General features: G+C 42.9%; 1 protein-coding gene across 5 annotated transcripts in view; it reads right to left on the minus strand.

The window, feature by feature from the left end:
• Window positions 1–250: 250 nt before the first annotated feature.
• The window catches only part of RASIP1 (Ras interacting protein 1), a 600,616-nt gene continuing 582,339 nt past the window's right edge, over window positions 251–18,527 (minus strand). For 2 of the 5 annotated variants that reach the window (XM_072110522.1, XM_072110520.1), the window contains exons 11-12: window positions 5,293–5,440; window positions 255–1,111 (exon numbers count right to left, since the gene is read on the minus strand). In XM_072110522.1, coding sequence (XP_071966623.1) covers window positions 912–1,111; window positions 5,293–5,440 — 348 coding nt within the window. In that variant the 3' untranslated portion in view covers window positions 255–911. Of the gene's footprint in view, window positions 1,112–5,292; window positions 5,441–18,527 lie in introns of all 5 variants that reach the window. The other 3 variants (XM_072110523.1, XM_072110524.1, XM_072110521.1) reach the window with 2 other exon arrangements.

The following is an 18,527-nucleotide window of genomic DNA, read 5'->3' on the forward strand; positions in this document are numbered from 1 at the left end:
TTTTATTTTGGGGCCCCACTATTAGTTTTGCCCATTTTGTCTAGAACTGGCCCTGACTAAGTAATATTTATGACTGTGTAACAATTGCCGGGACAATATGTACAAAAGAATTTTTGCTCTGAAAAAAAGTAAGACTATCTAAATCCCACACGTGCTAGCAACTAGACCATGAGTATATTAAGTAGTACCTGAAACGCAGAGTTTGGCAAATATTTTTTTATAACATACAAGCTTGTATTTTTGCTGTATTTTTTTCAGTTTGCTGTATAGAAATGAAAGGCATTGTGGATTTCCATGACTTCACATACAAATAAATCTGAATTTATTCAATCCTCAGTTCAAGATGTAAATAACAAAAATACACTGAATAAAATGTTTCCAAAATTTAAGTTGAATATGCACATTAAGAATTGTGGTATAAGTGATCACCACTTCATTATACCCAAGTGTATTTCTAACATTGGATGTTGATGATGCTGGAACCCAAACAATATACAGTAATACTATGAAGTATACAGAAAAAAAGATTTTTTACTTATTAACATTGCAATAATTGTTTGTTTTTATTATAAAGAAAACTGTTTCAAAATACACAAAAGAATATAACACAATTTAAGTAATAATGCGGCATTAAGCGCTCAAATACAGAATAAAAGAGTTACAGGCATGCACTAAATTAAAAATTGTATTGCTTGACCTTACACGTGTCCTGTTAGATAACAGAGTAAGTAGACATCCAGAGCGTGGTGGAATCATTTCAACTTTGTGCTAGGTCCTTTTTGTAAATGTTACAATATAAAGAGTCAAGATGAAGTATGTCATATTAGCTTAGTTGATCTTAGACACTAAAACAAGAGTTATATAATTATAATATTTCTCAATTCATAGAAACCACATTTATATAGCTTTTCTTACTGGCTGGTCTCCACCCGGAACAAAGATCTCTGGTTTGCAGGCAGTGATTTTTGCTCAAGGTCCCAAACAAATCGCCTGAGCTGGCACAGCTGCTTATGAAAAGTATCATTATCAATGGGCTGGGAAAGTTGCATGCAGAAATTATCACACGGAAGAATCAAAGGAGGATGATCAGTGAAGCTCTCAAAAATACCTGCTGTGGATAAAGAAATGAGTTAAGTATAATGATGTGAACAACTTCCATTTTGTCACAATAAAATATGTTGATGTAGAAAACCAAAATGCCTTAAAAGGTTAATCAAGGACATTTTCTCATTTGAGAACTTTAAAGATTACTTTTGTGGCTAAAGGACCTAGAATACCATTTTTGTAGTACTGCCTCTGCCAATGCCATGACTTTGTTTTTTTTAATTCTCTAAAACCTCTTTAAAGGGGTTGGCCACTGTTTAACATAAAATGCATATGTGTCTTTACTGCCTTAATAATACTCTCTGAATGCTCCACAATTAATTCATCGTCCCTGATGCTTGCTTTGTTGCTGTCTGTAGACTTTGTGCACTATGCATAGATATATAAACAAAGATCCTACACTGGAAAATAGGAGGGGTCTGCAGCAGGAGATGATGACTCATCCAGGTTCCTTACCTCCCTGTGTATGTCAGTGAGATGGATGGAGAGAAAAAAGACACACTGGAAGCTGCCGTGACAGGAAGTTGTGTGGAGATGCAGTATGTTCATAACAGGGAAAGGCTGAGGCTCTCACAGGAGGCAAAGACCCAGGTACATATACATGATGAGACCTGTCTAATGGAACAGATTTATTGAAAAGTGGCCATCCCCTTTAGACAGGTCTTACAGACATAGATTAAAGAAAAAAAACGTCACCAATCCAGTACTGTGGCTACATTTCTTCGGTTAGGTTGATCTTCCCATCCTCCTTCCATCTCAACACAGTAGAAAAAGGCTAAAAAGTTCTGCTTCGCCCAACCAATCACTGGAAGTAGCAATAAAATGACTCAACCAGCAATGATTAACAGGCATTCAGAGGCCAGAGGGGACCAAGGCAGAGTCAGAATGGCAGAACACCATCCCTTTTTCGGCTGCTCAAATGCCTCATAATAGCAAAAAAAGGAAAAGAAAAGAAAAACATTGTCTATCCTGTCTAGAGAAACAATTTTGTACTTTCCTTTTATATTTTTCAATTATGGGTATATCCTGCTTTATCTATTGTTTCAGTATCACTCTTCTAGTTGTAAATAGTTGAGTAATTACTCTTTCCCCAACCTAACATTCCTATTATAGTCCAGAACACATAACCACAGGTTTGTAGTCAATAATATAGTGCAGTGGTGGCGAACCTATGGCATGCATGCCACAGAGGGCACGCAGAGCTCTCTCTGTCAGCACGCGCACCGGCCCCGAGGCACAGGTTCAGTTCATAATCAGAGCTCCGGCCAGGCAGGAGATGCTACAGCACGGCCGCAGCTGCAGAAAATCCCCAGGGATTATAAAGGTGAGGACTGACACTCCATAGCTAGTTACTATTCCTCTTTTCCTGTGTGTATCTACAACTCCCAACATGCCCTTAGGGACCTATGGATCTGCTGGGAATTGTAGTTTCCTTTTCTGCAGACAGCAGTTATGCCCACAACAACACTGGCTGGTGGAAGCTTATTCATACTTGTATTAGAATTTCATATAAAATAATTAAAAAAACCTATAGTCACTCCACCACTTTCCTGGGCAATCCAGCAGACATCACAGATTAGCAAGTGGCCATTTTATACTTGGCAGTGATTGTGGCTAAAAGTAAACAATGACAGTAAGCTTGGTTCTGATACGTGACTGCCACTATTTCCCAGAGCTGTTTTTTTTTATATGTATATATATGGCCGTAACATGTATCCATGTATATAAGACAGAAATATTTATCCCTGTGTGTATGGCTGTAATATTTACCCCTGTATGTATGATTGTAATATTTATCCCTGTGTGTGTATAGCGGTAATATGTATCCCTGTATATATGACAGTAATATTTATTCCCATATATATGGCAGCAATATTTATCCCTGTATGTATAGCTGTAATTTTAATTATGTATGTATGGCTGCAATATTCATCAGTGGTATTATTTATCTCTGTATGGTTGTAATATTTATCACTGTATTCCGGTATTATTTATTCTTGTATAGCGGTAAAATGAATCACTGTTTGCTCTAGGTTAGTTATATTATTTTATTATATTATTTGTATAGTAGTCTTTATTATCAGTATTGTGGTATTTATATTGTTGTAATGGTGATGGTCATCATGTACCAGTATTATTTGGCCCTTCTATAGTGATATTGATGGCAATATTGGGCTAAATTCCTGTGTTGGCACTTAGTGATAGATATGTTGACTTTGGTTTGCAATTTGGGCACTCAGTCTCTAAAAGGTTCGCCACCACTGATATAGTGTATACACTGTTAATAAAATCTATCACCTTCTCCCAATATCTACAATGAAGGAAATAATTATTTGATCCCTTAACAAAACTTAATGGGGCACATTTACTTAGACATCCTGCACGATCCTCGAAAGTGCATTGTCTGACCGGAATGCACTTCTAAGATTGTGCGCCCCATATCCTGCATGGATACCGCAGGAGTTCACCTTCTTCTTCCTAGTGCATGCAAGTGCATTGTCTTGCGACACAAATTGAATCTTAAATCCTGCGTTCAGTCCGACGGCCTGCCGCCCCCCCCCCATTTCTGTTAAATAAAAGCCAGCGCAGCTGCACCACAAATCAATCGCATGTGACACAATTCCCAGTTAAATACTTGTTACCTGTCACAGCAGCGCAAATCCCCAAAAATTCGAAAATCCAACGAAAGTGCGATCCACGGACCCTTGGTAAATAAGCCCCTATATTTGTTGGCAAAACCCTCATTGGCAAGCACAGCAGTCAGATATATTTTGTAGTTGATGTTTAGGTTTATGCACATGTCAGGAGGAATTTTGGTCCATTCCTCCTCTTTGCTAATCATCTCTAAATAATTAAGATTTTGAGGCTGTGGCTTGGCAACTCAGAGCTTCAGCTCCCTTCATAAGTTTTCTATGGTATAAAGGTCTGGAGACTGCCTAGGCCAGTGGTGGCGAACCTATGGCACGGGTGCCAGAGGCAGCACTCAGAGCCCTTTTTGTGGGCACCCGGGCCATCACCCCATCACATCAGACAGGACTCAAAGAATCTTCCTGCAGTTCCAAGCAACTTAAAAGATGCTGCTTTCAGTCATATTTTGATACTTACTTCGCTACTTTGAGACTGTAGGAAGAAGGAGAAATAGACAGGGCCGAATTATCTGTGTACAGAGGGAAACTGGAAAGAAGTTAAAATGATGAAAATTGTCCATCTTTCTACTGTGTTGCTCTCCTCAGGAGGCCAATATGATTGGAAGTTGTTGAAAAGGGAGCAATAAGTTACTGCTTTAATTTTTAGTTGGCACCTCGCGGTAAATAAGCAGGGTTTTGGGTTACAGTTTGGGCATTCGGCCTCTAAAAGGTTCGCCATCACTGGCCTAGGCCATTCCATGACCTTTTTTTGAGCCACTTCTTCTTTTTGAGCCACTTCTTTCTTGTTCGGCTGTATGTTTTGGGTCATTTTCATGCTGGAAGACCTAGCCATGACCCATTTTTTGTGTCCTTGGGAAGGGAAGGAGTTTGTCACTTTTTTATGGTACATGGCTTTATCCATTCTCCCATTGATGGGGAGTAGTTATAATTACTAGTTTTATAGCTTGATTTTGAACAAACATTTACATTTATCCTACATTCTTAATTGATTGTTAAATCAGTAATACTGTTAATATGACCCATTGTTTGCAATAGGATATTTTCAGCATCTAAACTAAAGTAGTAGTAATACAATGGGTTTCACAGGGTCTAAAAATAATAAAGAAGTAATACTTATCTCTCTTCTCCGCTCCTCACCTGCATCACTGCAAGCCGCTGTTGGTAAAGTGATGCCCAGCAGTGACATAATGTTGACAATGGATTCACAGCTCTAGATGTGAATTTGGCCTGTACTGGGAGGTCGCAGGTGTGCTCAATTGACGTGACATCACCTCTGAGCCTGTGCATGGCAACAAAGACTAGTAGTGATGGGCAGCACCACACTGGACTAGCGTATCAAAGAGAGAGCGATAAGTATTAAATCTTACTTGCCTCTCTCCTGTGGTCAATAAATAATAACTACCATACTTCTTTATTATTTTTACATACCCTTCAGCCCAACTGTAAAATATTTCCAGGTATTTCAACATCGACAGCAGTCAGAAGGTAATAGATACACACGTATTAAAGAACAAGTTCATAATGCACTCAGTGAACTCACTATTTGTAATTTCATCCTTTTCCTCCTCAGGGGGGTTCCACGCAGGTGGATGTGATCTTCCCACACCCAAATGATAGTTCCTCAACAAGTGGTTAAGCTGAGCACTGTTAAGTGCAGGGTACTCACTTCGGAAACTGTTCCAAGAAAGCTGTGATGTAAAATAGATAATTAGTTAAATCTTTTTATAATGTACATGCTCTCAGAATGTTTAATAATTAATAGGGTGTAAAAGAAGAGCGAGCATCATTTTTTTCTCATAAAAGTTTTAGCATCTGCAATAACCAATAACCATGTCACCTGCCTCAACCCACTGCAGTAAACTTTTTGTTGGACTTCAAATACTAAAATGTATGCACCTCTAGCCCAGTAAGTAGGTATTAGATATCTGTCACTCAAACAGACTTGAGGTTCAGTTTTGTAATACACTCAAGTGATGAACTTTATTGGAGGCAACAGATTTTGGCCCGAGAAGCAGGCCTTTGCATGAGATACAATTAAACAATTTTTTATTGAATCTTCTGCCTGACAGAGGACAGACCAAAACGCGCTGCCATTAGTGATGAGTGGACCCCAACTGAAAAGTTTAGCAACCTTAGCAACCACTGGCATGTCCGCTACACGCATGTCTGTGATTGGAGGGACTGGTCATGTGACATGTGCGGTTGTTCAGTATTACACCTAAAAAAATACCTCTATACAGCAAAAGAGTCCTTCAGCCTAAACTTACAAAACCAAAAGCACCAAAGAAGCATTGAGTATACATTTTATTATTAAACAAAAATCATGAATACTACAAGCAATTTTGAGTGATAAAATGAGAAGAAGAAGAAAAAAACAGATAAAGCCTGATGCTATGGCTTCAATAGATACAAGATGCAGGCAGTCCCAGGGTTACATACAAGATTCTTAAGGTTTATACTTAAATTTGTATGAGAGTTGGAACTTGTATATTTTAATTGTAACTTCAGAAAAGAAAAAAAATATTGTCCCTGTGACAACAGGATTTTCAAAATTTTGTGCTGTCATGGGAACAAAGATTATCAATAAAGGTTCATTACAGACACCTTACAGCTGATCTTTGCAGCCTTGTACTAAAGTAAAGCATCCATGGAGCTTCAACAGTGGCCACAGTGGTCAGAGCCAGTGGCGTAACTACCGCCGTAGCAGCCGTAGCGGTTGCTACGGGGCCCGTGAGGTTAGGGGGCCTGGGGACGCACAGCTGCATGTGCCTAACCCGCCTACTGCCTCCCAAACAGCTGAGCCTCCCACACGCCAGCAACACTGAACTTTCCTCACAGCCACCCGCACAACGAACCGCCCACTGAACTGCCGGCCGCCCACCACACTTGCCAGCCAAACGCCCGCCCACCTTACTTGTTGTTCGCCCGCCCACCTCACATGCCGTCCGCCCGCCCACCTTACTTGCTGTCCGACCGCCTGCCCACCTCACTTGCCTGCCACTCACGCGCCCATCGCACTTGCCACCCGTTACGCCCATCCACCGCGCTTCCAGCTACCTGCCCACCCACCTTGTTGTCCGCCCGCCCACCTCACATGCCGTCCGCCCGCCCACCTTACTTGCTGTCCGTCTGTCCGACCTCCCGCCCACCTCACTTGCCGCCTGCCCATCGCACTAGACGCCCGCCCACGGGCATAATGCCCACGGGCATAAATGTGTGCGTATAAGTGTATAAATGTATGTATGTGGGTGCAAGTATAGAAAAGTGAATGTATGAGTGTAGAACTTTATATGTGTGTAAATATGTGTGTATAAATCTGCATATATCTTTTAAAGGGGAAGGGGGCCCCATGCAGAAATTTGCTATGGGGCCCAGCCACTCCTAGTTACGCCACTGGTCAGAGCAGTCCGTCTGGAACTAGAGGTCATCTGTAAGTCATGTGTTCAGTCGGGGACTGCCTGTACCTTCAGAAACTGTGTATGCTACCACGTATATCATTAAATATAGCAAACTACCACAATATCAGTACAGCTAGATTTCCAATAGATAGAAAAATAGTCCAAACGTAATATCAGTTTTAACATACTTGACAGTTTAATTATGCCACACCCAATAATGAATCCCTCAGATAAACAAAGGATAAATAATAAGCATGATAACTCCAAAGTAGATTGTGGTCCAATATACATTTGTAAAATTGCCCCTTAGATAATACTAGATGTAGCTCACTAAGTACTGTATACCATAAAAAAACACATAAAAACTAGTCAATAGGATAAGATATGAAAAAAAGCACATCTTAAAAACGATAATATACTTGTATAATAAGTAAGATAAAGGGAGAAGTAAAGCTTGTGACAAGATTAGGTTAGCAACACACACAGATCTGAAGAAAAGATGTGCATTATCTACACACATTTCACCTTCTGTGGTTTTATCAGTAGTTACAGGTATCAAAAACAAGGATGTATTTAAAGGACATCTCCTAATTAGACAACTAGACTCAAATGTGTATAGTGTGAGTGATTTAACCCCTACGGGACTCAGCCTCTTTTGGCCTTAAGGACGCGGCCCCATTCTTCAAATCTGACCTGTGTCACTATAAGTGGTTATAGTTTTGGAACGCTATGAGATATCCAGGGGATTTTGAGATTGTTTTCTCGTGACACATTGTACTTCAAATTAGTTTAAAAATTTGGATGATATCTTTTGTGTTTAGTTATGAAAAAAAACCAAAATTTGGCAAAAATTTGGCAAAATTCTTTATTTTCAACGTTCTAAATTCTCTACTTTTGATGCAGATAGTCATAGCTCCCAAATAAATTCATAACTTACATTTCCCAAATGTCTGCTTTATGTTGGCATGGTATTTTAAGATTCCACATATTTTACTAGAATGTTATGAGGCTCAGAATTTAGGTATCATTTTTCACATTTTTTGTAAAATCACCAAAACCTGTATTTAGATGGACCTGCTCAACTTCTAATTGACACTGAGAGGCCTAAATAATAGTGAGACTCGTAAATTACCCCATTGTGGAAACTACACACCTCAACGTATGAAAAACCACTTTTAAGAAGTTTGTTAACGCTTTACGTGTTTTATAGGGGTTAAAACAAAATGGAGGTGCAGTCTGCAAATTGTAATATTTTTTCACAATACACCCATTTTGGGTGGAAAATTAAACATTTACAATGGATTAAATGAATAAAGGCTCCACAAAGTTTGTTACCCAATTTCTCCCGAGTACACGGATACCCCATATGTGGTGGTAACCTGCTGTATGGGCGCACGGCCGGGCATAGAAGGGAAGGAGGCGCCATCCAGATCAGATTTGCTATGTCACATTGTACAGGCTATAATTTTTTTTTTTTTTTTTTAATGTGGACCTATAGGGGCTTATTTCTTTTGCCACATGAGATGCACTTTTCTGGTATGTAATTTGGGGGAATCTATAGGCTAATTGGTGAGATTTTATTAACTCTTTGTTGGTGCAGGAAATGAAAATCATCACTTTTCAGGAAGATTTTTATGGGGTTTTTTTTGGCTGTTTACCATACCATAAAAATAGTATATTATTTTTATTCTATGGGTCGCCACAATTACAAAAAGACCTCATTTATATAGATTTTTTATTTTTTCCCCATTTTTACTGCATAAAAAGTAATTTGGCAAAAATGTTGTTAATTTTAGCATCACCTTCTTTCATATGCATAACTTTTTTATTTTTCGCCTCACAAATCTGTTTAAGGGCTTATTTTTTGCGAGAAGGATTGTTCTTTTTAGTGGTCTTATTTTAGAGTGCATAACATTTTTTAAATCCCTTTTTAGAGCATTTTTATAGGGTATTAATTGAAAATGATCTTTTTTCTGGAGCTTTTTTTTGTATTGTTTATTACGGGGTTCACTTTGCGGATCTAATAACGATTCTATTTTATTATGCAGATTGTTACGGACGCAGGGATACCAAATATGTGGGAGTTTTGTGTATTTTATTCAATTGTACTGAATAAAAACCAATTTGGAGAAAATCTTGTTCATTTTAGCATCACCATCTTTTCATATGCATAACTTTTTTATTTTTCGGCTGACAAATCTGGTTAGGGGCTTATTTTTTGCAAGAAGAGTTGTTCTTTTTAGTGGGCTTATTTTGGAGTGCATAACATTTTTTAAATTACTTTTTAGAGCATTTTTTTATAGGGTATTAATTAAAAATTATCTTTTTTCTGAACGTTTTTTTTCTACGGCGTGTACCGTGCGGGTCCAGTAACGATTCTGTTTTATTATACAGATTGTTATGGACGCGGCAATACCAAATATGCAGGGTTTTTTGTGTTTTTTATACTTTATTAAGTGTTTTTATGGGAAAGTGACATTTTAGGGGCTTATATTTTTATGTATTTATTTTTTATTTATTATAATGTGTAGTGTTAAGTGTTTTTGCATATTTTTACTTATACATACTTGAACTTGAACCGGTGATGCTCTGATCACTGGTTTAAGTTCAATACACTGCTCTACAATACTATTTTATTGTAGAGCAGTGTAAACTGTCTGAACAAGCTTGCGCATGCCCTTACACGCCGCGGTCACCCTTACACGCCGGCTCCGATCGCGGGTGTTAGCGCAGGCTGTCAGCTGTACTAGACAGCTGACAGCCGCTGCTTCTGGTACCGGCTCCGTTCGTGAGCCGGTGCCAGAAGCAGGACGTTATAGAACGTCCCCGTGCGCTAAGCATCTAGCCCCGGGGACGTACTATAACGTGCGCCTAGGGGTTAACACATGAGGGACTTATTTAGGGGCTGTCCCAATGTTGTTGATCGTTGATAGGCCATTTAGAGAATAAGGAAAGAAGGTGATGATGTTTAGGGCATTCATTTAATTTCCCATAGACTATGTCAAAAACGAAGGGCCGTCTGTACCTCATATGTTAAGTAAAATAGGTAGGACTTAATAAACAAATACACGTGTACGAATACCAAGGTTGTAAAGGTGCTTCTGTCTGCGTATAGCACACAATAATACCAAGATTGTAAAGGTGCTCTTGTGAGTGAATAGCATGCACTAATTCAGGATTGGAAGCATGGAACAAGCAGGAAGCTGGGGGGCTGGAGGCGGAAAGAAGAATGGGGTTTGGATTGAGGATGGTTGGAAATTTAGTGCAAGGTGATAGGGGGATTTGAATTGGAGGGCGGAGTAATAGTGGGTTTATAGGTGTAGGGACGTAATTTTAGGAGCTGTGTAAGGGACAGTTGTGTGGTGTAGATTGGCACTAGGGTGACAAGTAGGACAGTGTGACGGGAACAGAAGCTATGGCGGAGTTAGAGGCATTCCTTACCAGGATGAGGGAGCAGGCAGTGGCGAGGGGGCCTGATTTGCTCCTGGCGGCCTTTGGTTCCGGAGCTGGTCAGCAGGGATCCGTGGAGAGACCGTGGGGGCCAGGAGGTCACGCTCACCGGAGCGGTTGAGCCCATCTAGCTCACCGCGAGCGCAGCGCTTCCCCATCCGGGAGGGTCACACCGGGTGAAAATGGAGCTGGAAGCGGTGTGGCCAGGAAGAGACGGGCGGGAGCGGTTTTGGGTGCAGAGCGGAGGCAAGCAGGAGCCCGTGGAATAGCTGGGGAGCGCAGCGGTGAGAGGAGCAGCGGTGACCTCAGGCAGCCAGCATGAGGCAGGAAGATGGTGGCTGGAGCTCAGGTCGGAGTTCGTGGGCGGAGCTATTGGAAAGCTGCATCATTGGGAGACTGGATGAGGGCGGAGCCGCAGGAGTTCCCGGTCACCAGGTCTGCTGTGAGTGGGGAGTAGAGGCGGGCAGCGCCGGGAGCCAGATGAGCGGCTGCTCAGCAGCAGTCCGGGTCAGAGGCAGAAGACTCGGGGGAGGTTTAATAGCGAGTGTCCCCTATTGCCAGGCCAGTGGTGAGTGGGGGCAGAAGAGGGCAGAAGCGGCAGACCAGCAGGAGTTCGAAGTGGAGGCTGAGCCGGAGAGTAACTCCACGCACAGGACGGAGGCAGCCACAGCGGAGATAGTTAGGAGGCAGAGGGAGGGGGTGGGCGATGTGTTTTTCCCCTACAGGTTCGATGCAACGCAAAGGGCAACATCTTTAATGCGGTGCAGCGAGCCCTTGGTGTGGGCCGCACTTGGAACAGCGATAGCGGCTCCTTCAAAGACAGCGGCATCGTTGGAGATTGGACGGACCGGACCGCTAGGGTCTTTCAGCGGTCACCCTTCAGGTGAGGCAACAGCATCAATACACACACATGATCTGAGGGGGACAGTAGGAGTGTCTGGTTTAGAGTGTGCGGCGAATGTCAGAAGTGCATGATGTGCTGTGGGCAATACTAATGTGGGCAATATGGGGGAAGTTTTATGTGGTTTGAAGCAGTTGGTTGCGTCCCTGGAGGGGCGTTGCCTGTCTCCGATATGCCAAGCAGTTTAGGTAGAGGATGGCGGTGCAACCTACCCTTCAATGGGATCACAAGGATATTGCACTATGGATGCGGCTGATGAATGCGCCACGAGGGACAGGGAGGGGGCAGTATGGGAATGCCAGTGTGATGGGCAGTAACCCCTTTCCGTCAGTGCCCGATAGGGATAGAGCAGGGAGCGCATCGGGCGGGCTTAAAAAAGGAATCTGCTGGGCGTTTAATGATAGTTTGTGCAAATGGGGAATGTCATGCATCTACAAACATGAGTGTGTGAGCTGCGGGCTGTCAAATCACCCAGTCTCTCCATGCTTTAGGAGAGGAAAGGGGCAAGGAGCAAGGAGATAGTGCTGGAAAAGGGGGTGACTCTGGTGAGGCTAGACGCAATGATGCCATGTTTAAGGAAGTACCCAAATAAAGAGAAGGCTGATTTGCTTGTTAATGGTTTTCGGGATTGGTTTTGTATTCCGTTTCGGGAGGTTGCGGTGTGTTCCGGGGTGAAAAATTTATGTTCTGTGTTGGAAAACCCGGATGTGGTGAGGGAAAATTTGCGTAAAGAAGTTAGCTTGGGGCGGATGATGGGCCCCTTTTTGGAAAAGCCAGTGAAAAACTTGCGGGTTTCGCCATTAGGTGTGGTCCCCAAGAAGGAGAAAGGGAAGTTTAGGATGATTCATCATTTGTTCTATCCAAATGGGGATTCAATGAATATGATATTCATAGCTCCCTGACGGCGGTATCATATACTTCCTTTGACACGGCGGTGGAATTAGTATGGGAGGCTGGTGAGAAGGCGTTGATGGCGAAGGTTGATGTGGAATCGGCATTTCGTTTGTTGCCTGTACATAGTGGTTCGTTGCATTTGTTGGGGTGTTTTTTCAAAAGTGGTTTTTATGTGAACAGGTGCCTTCCTATGGGCTGCTCCATTTCGTGCGCCTATTTCGGCATTCAGCACGTTTTTGGAGTGGGTCATACGGGAGAGGGCATGGCTAAAGGGAATCATACACTATCTGGATGATTTTCTGTGTGTGGGTGTGGCGAAGGCTATGGCATGTGGTGTGTTGTTGGAGACTGTTCGTGAGGTTTTTGCTGAGTTTGGGGTCCCACTAGCGGGTGACAAGACGGGGTGGCCATGTTCATGTCTTTGTTTCTTGGGTATTGGCGGTCGGGGTCTGGTATGGGATCAGGCAAGGCCTCGTTTACAAGATACTTTCAGGAGGTGGGGAGCGCCAAATGTGCTGCTGATACATGCTGGAGGACCTAGGCAGTTATCCCATGAGGGCCCTGATCAAGGCTATAAAGCAGGATATGTTGTGCTTCTGGGATGTGCATCCCCGAATGGTGTTGGTATGGTCGGAGATGGTGAGACGTTTGCAGTGGAGGAATGCAGTTGTCTGCATTGAATCAAGAGTTAAAATGATTAAGAGCGTAAGTAAGATTGTGCGATTGACCGGTGGATTAGTGGTTTGCCATGAAAAGTTGGAGAATGACGTGAGTTACACTGGGCCTGATGGAGTGCACTTGAATGAGGTCAGCCTGGATGTTTTTAACTTTGGTTTGGCTGAAGGTTTGGATTTTGCTTTGCGGTGCATGTCAGCTTAAGGGGTCAAGTCGGCATGCTATGGCGGATTCTTGGCAACTAAGAAGCGCAGCTGATGGAGAGGGTGTCGGGAGATTTATGGAATAGATGGCAGTTACGGTGCAGCCTCACCAGGGGGGATGGCCCTGGGAGGCAAGTTAGATGGATGATGTTTTTAGCACGCATGGTTTTCACCACTTAGCTTGTTTGGTTATGTCGGTTGGTGGATCTAGAGGCGTGACTAAGATTATACGATATGCAAATCATATACAGAAGGTGAATAATTGGAGGATGAAGATGCCACCGGAAAATATTTAAAATATAGGTTGCCAAGGGCCTTGCCAAAAATAAATGTTATATTTATTAGTTTGATATGTTATTAATTATTTAGTCTTTTCAGATTGTATTAAAATTTTCAATAAAGCTGTGACCATCACCATTCCAACAAATATGAAGTGTTTGGTGTTTTATTTGAGTTAGGTGGTGGTAGGCAGTTTTTTCTTCTTACTCTTTGGGGTCATGTACTGTAAGTGTGCTGCTGTCAGTAAATAGCGTGCAGTAATACCTAGATCATAAAAGTGCTGCGGTTAGTGAATGGCGTGCAGTAATAACTAGATCATAAAGGTGCTGCTGTCAGTGAAAAGCGAGCAGTAATACCTAACAATACAATACATCTTTATTGATCCCTGAGGAAATTGTGGTGTACATAGCTCCAGTATGCAGAGTATAAAGAAAATCATAGACATAAAACAGTAGCACAGACATAACACAAGAAGTAAGAGTACAATATGGCATGGGGGGTAAGTGGGGGGGGGGGTAATTAAATTGATTTGGCTGCTCCTTGAGTCAATTTATTGTAGAGATTGATGACTTTTGGTATAAAGGAGTTCTGAAACCTCGGTGTCCGGCAGCAGATCTGTCTATACCGATCACTTCTTGTGCTCCATGTTCTCTTCGTATATGTGTGGGTTTCCTCCGTTTTCCTCCCACACTCCAAAAGATACTGGTAGGTTAATTAGATTGTGAGCCCCATTGGGGACAGGGACTGATTTGGCAAGCTCTGTGTAGCGGTGTGTATACTATATAAATAAAATTATTATTATTATGGTGGAGGTGATGGAGCTGGTGCTGCAAGGAGCTGTGTTCTGTCTCTGTCTGATCCAAGTTCCTCTGGTGCAAGTATCCAGGGTGTGCAGTGTGTACTGGTAGGCCCCAATAGGACATACGAAGTTGATGCATTGGTCAATTACATGGCAGACAATGCCTCGACTTCCATGGAATTATCTTTTCCACTTTAATCTGCAGTTGGAATTACATAAAAAGGAGGTGAGAGGGAGGGCTAAGTAGCAAAGCTGTTTCAGCCACAAATCATGGAGCATCAGAATAGAGAGGCATAGTATGCCATTCACTTGTCCTGGTGATTAAATCAATCTTTATTCCAACTTGTTAAACAAACATGGCTTAGGGTGCTGTCACACAGTCCATTTTTACACAGACTAAAAACACATACGTTTTTAAAAGCATGCGTTTTTGTATGTTTACCATGCGTTTGGTTGTTTTGAACCTATTCATCTTCAATTCTAGAAATGTAGGCAGCTGTGAAACTGATTAAAACCAGTCATGGATAAAAAAAACCTGAAGAAGGGGCCTGTGTGCTCTGAAAGCTTGCACCAAATATAATTTTTCTGGTTAGCCAATAAAGGTATCATTCCTTAAGCACTTTTGTAGTCTTTACACAGATTTTTTATTTTTCCTGGCTAACACGGTACGTCTACAATTTTCTCAACATACCATACTGATAATAAATAGACCACTAAAAAAAGACCAACATATCCAGTTATATCACAAAGCAGGAGAAAATACAGTGAGGAACGCTACCGCCATACAGTGAGGAACACTACCCCCACACAGTGAGGAACACTACCGCCATATAGTGAAGAATACAGCCATACAGTGAGGGACGCTGCCCCCATACAGCGAGGGACGCTGCCCCCATACAGCGAGGGACGCTGCCCCCATACAGCGAGGGACGCTGCCCCCATACAGCGAGGGACGCTGCCCCCATACAGCGAGAGACGCTGCCCCCATACAGCGAGGGACGCTGCCCCCATACAGCGAGAGACGCTGCCCCCATACAGCGAGGCACGCTGCCCCCATAAAGCGAGGGACGCTGCCCCCATAAAGCGAGGGACGCTGCCCCCATACAGCGAGGGACCGTACCGCCATACAGCGAGGAACACTACCGCCATACAGCATGGAACACTACCGCCATACAGCGAGGAACACTACCGCCATACAGCGAGGAACACTACCGCCATACAGCGAGGAACACTACCGCCATACAGCGAGGAACACTACCCCCATCCAGTGAGGAACACTACCCCCATACAGTGAGGAACACTACCCCCATACAGTGAGGAACACTAACCCCATACAGTGAGGAACACTAACCCCATACAGTGAGGAACACTACCCCCATCCAGTGAGGAACACTACCCCCATCCAATGAGGAACACTACCCCCATCCAGTGAGGAACACTACCCCCATACAGTGAGGAACACTAACCCCATACAGTGAGGAACACTAACCCCATACAGTGAGGAACACTACCCCCATACAGTGAGGAACACTACCCCCATACAGTGAGGAACACTACCCCCATCCAGTGAGGAACACTACCCCCATCCAGTGAGGAACACTACCCCCATCCAGTGAGGAACACTACCCCCATCCAGTGAGGTATACTACCCCCATACAGTGAAGAATACAGCCATACAGTGAGGAACACTACCATCATACAGTGAGAATCACTTCCACCACACAGTGAGGAATATAGCCATACAGTGAGCAGCACTACCGCCATACAGTGAGGAACACTACCGCGATAGAGTGAGGGACACTACCCAAATACATACATATATACACTGCCCTTGGTCCTGCTGTCAGTGAGGGCAGGGAAGTGCACCCTGGCGTCACAGCATCTCACAGTGACAAGGGATCCAGGCCAAGGGCAGTATATATGTGGCCGTGGATATCTGTCACACAGGGCAGTTTGGGACACTAAACAATAAGGACCTATAGTTGTTTAGTGTCCCAAAACTAACTGACTGCATGAGCTGCAGTCAGTGGCAGAACTACCGCCATAGCAGCTGCTATGGGGCCTGCACACTTTCTCTGCCTCTAGAGCAGAGATGGCGAACCTTTTAGAGACTGGGTGCCCAAACTACAACAAAAACCCACTTATTTATTGCACAGTGCCAGCATGGCAATTCAAGCAGTAATTTATTGCTACCTGTTCTACCACAACTTTCAATCATATCGGCCGAGGACAACAAAACAGTTGAAAGAAGAAGGGCAAATTTGGACTATTGTTGTAGCATCTTGCCATGGTCCCCCTGTACAGGAATAAACGTGGGGCCAGGAGGAGCTCTAAAGATAATCCACCCCTTTTCACAGGTTCTACCTCTTCATGTGTTGCTTTAAAATCGCACTCAGAACAGAATTTATTGAGTAGCCTGGGAAAGCAGGATAATTCTTTGTGTCCTGTCTGGCAAACTCTGTGCTATGTTGATGGTTTGGGTGCCCAAAAAGTGCACCTCTGAATGCCACCTCTGGCACTCGTGTCTTAGGTTTGCCAGCACTGCTCTATAGGATGCAGAGAGAGTTTGAGCAGAGGTAAAGAGGCCGGCCCTGCAGTAGCTAATAAGTGTAACTGCAAGGCACAGTACTTAAAGGGGTTATACGGCCGTTCTATCCAAAAATCAAAAAGCATTGCATCCCTTTTTTATGTTCCCTTCGTTTTTCAATTTCCCGGTTATTAGAATTAATTTTTAATACATATTTTACCTTTTATGGCTGGTGGCATGAAATGATGTCTAAAGATGGCCGCCGCGCTCCGCATGATAATATTAGTTCCCAGGACACCACACTCCCAAGGAGCACTTTTGTGCACGCCCACATCACACGTTCTTCTTCAATTGGCTGTGTAGCAGGCAGGGACAGCGTGCACGCACACACGCTGGCGAGTGCGAGCAGCATGCACTGCAGAGAGAGCCTTCTACGCATGCGCGGCGGAAGACGCTGGTCGTTACCTTAGGGATCAGCAAGTGTAAACAGCTTTGGTTTGGCAAACTAACAATTACATTATCTTACAAATAATGAATTATTCGTAATAACTGTAAATTGGTGATTGCCAAATCTTTCTTTATTGCACCTTGTGGCTAGCAATGTCCGTGGCCATACAACCCCTTTAAGTCAGGTAAAGCCTGTGTTTGCAGCCAGACAGTTATTTACAAGTATTACCTGCAGCACACTCACACTCTTTAGGGATCCTGCTCCAGAGCTGTGGTTTCCTGCCCACTGCCAGCTCCAATGGACCCACAGCAGTTCCTGTGTACAGGTTGCAGAGAGAGCCTTCCCCCTCCTCCATAATTAACCCTGTCACAGCCAGTGGAATAACAAGACCCCAGTGGGCCCAGGTGTGAACTTAGAATCAGGGCCTCCATACACCAAACCCTCACTGCGCACATTATTCTTCATGTATGCATACACCATATCAGGGGCGTAACCAGCAGAGGCTGGGCCCCATAGCAGACCTTTGAATGGGGCCCCATTTCCCTTAAAAATCTTATAATGATGTGGAAAGAAGAAATTATGGTGACCTTAAATGTGTGTATGTAGCGATAGGAGGATTTGAATATTGATAGCAGCTTTGGTTGATGTTTATAAATAAATAAATATATAGTATATAAATAGTAGTAGCTCCAGTAAGTAATTGTGAATATATATATATATATATATATATATATATATATATATATATATATATATATATATATATATATATAGGGAACCTTGCAATGGATAAAAATAGTACATAAATATCAAACATAATCAATATATAACCACTATATGAAAAACATAAAATTACATAAATTCAGAATAAGGAATGAACGTGAAAATTTGAAAAGAAAAGATACAGAAAATAAAGAAATCAAATAATGAAAAAGACAAATAGAAATACAATTAAAAAATAGCATTAAAAAATACCAGTGCAGAGGAACGATATTTGGCAGGATGGAATTTTGCCAGAAGACCAAGCACCGACCGCGGTTATTAGCGGTGGGGGTTTTATGCATTATGCAAAAACCCCCACCTTTGTATGAAGAGGACTCAGCCCGTGAGCCCTCTTCATACATCCCTTATACCTCTGCGCCGTAGAGCTACGGCGCAGAGCGTTAAGGGGTTAAGGCCCCTTTCACGCTTGCGAGTGTGA

The sequence above is a fragment of the Engystomops pustulosus genome, chromosome 6, assembly GCF_040894005.1.
Source record: "Engystomops pustulosus chromosome 6, aEngPut4.maternal, whole genome shotgun sequence".
Classification (NCBI taxonomy): Eukaryota; Metazoa; Chordata; class Amphibia; order Anura; family Leptodactylidae; genus Engystomops; species Engystomops pustulosus.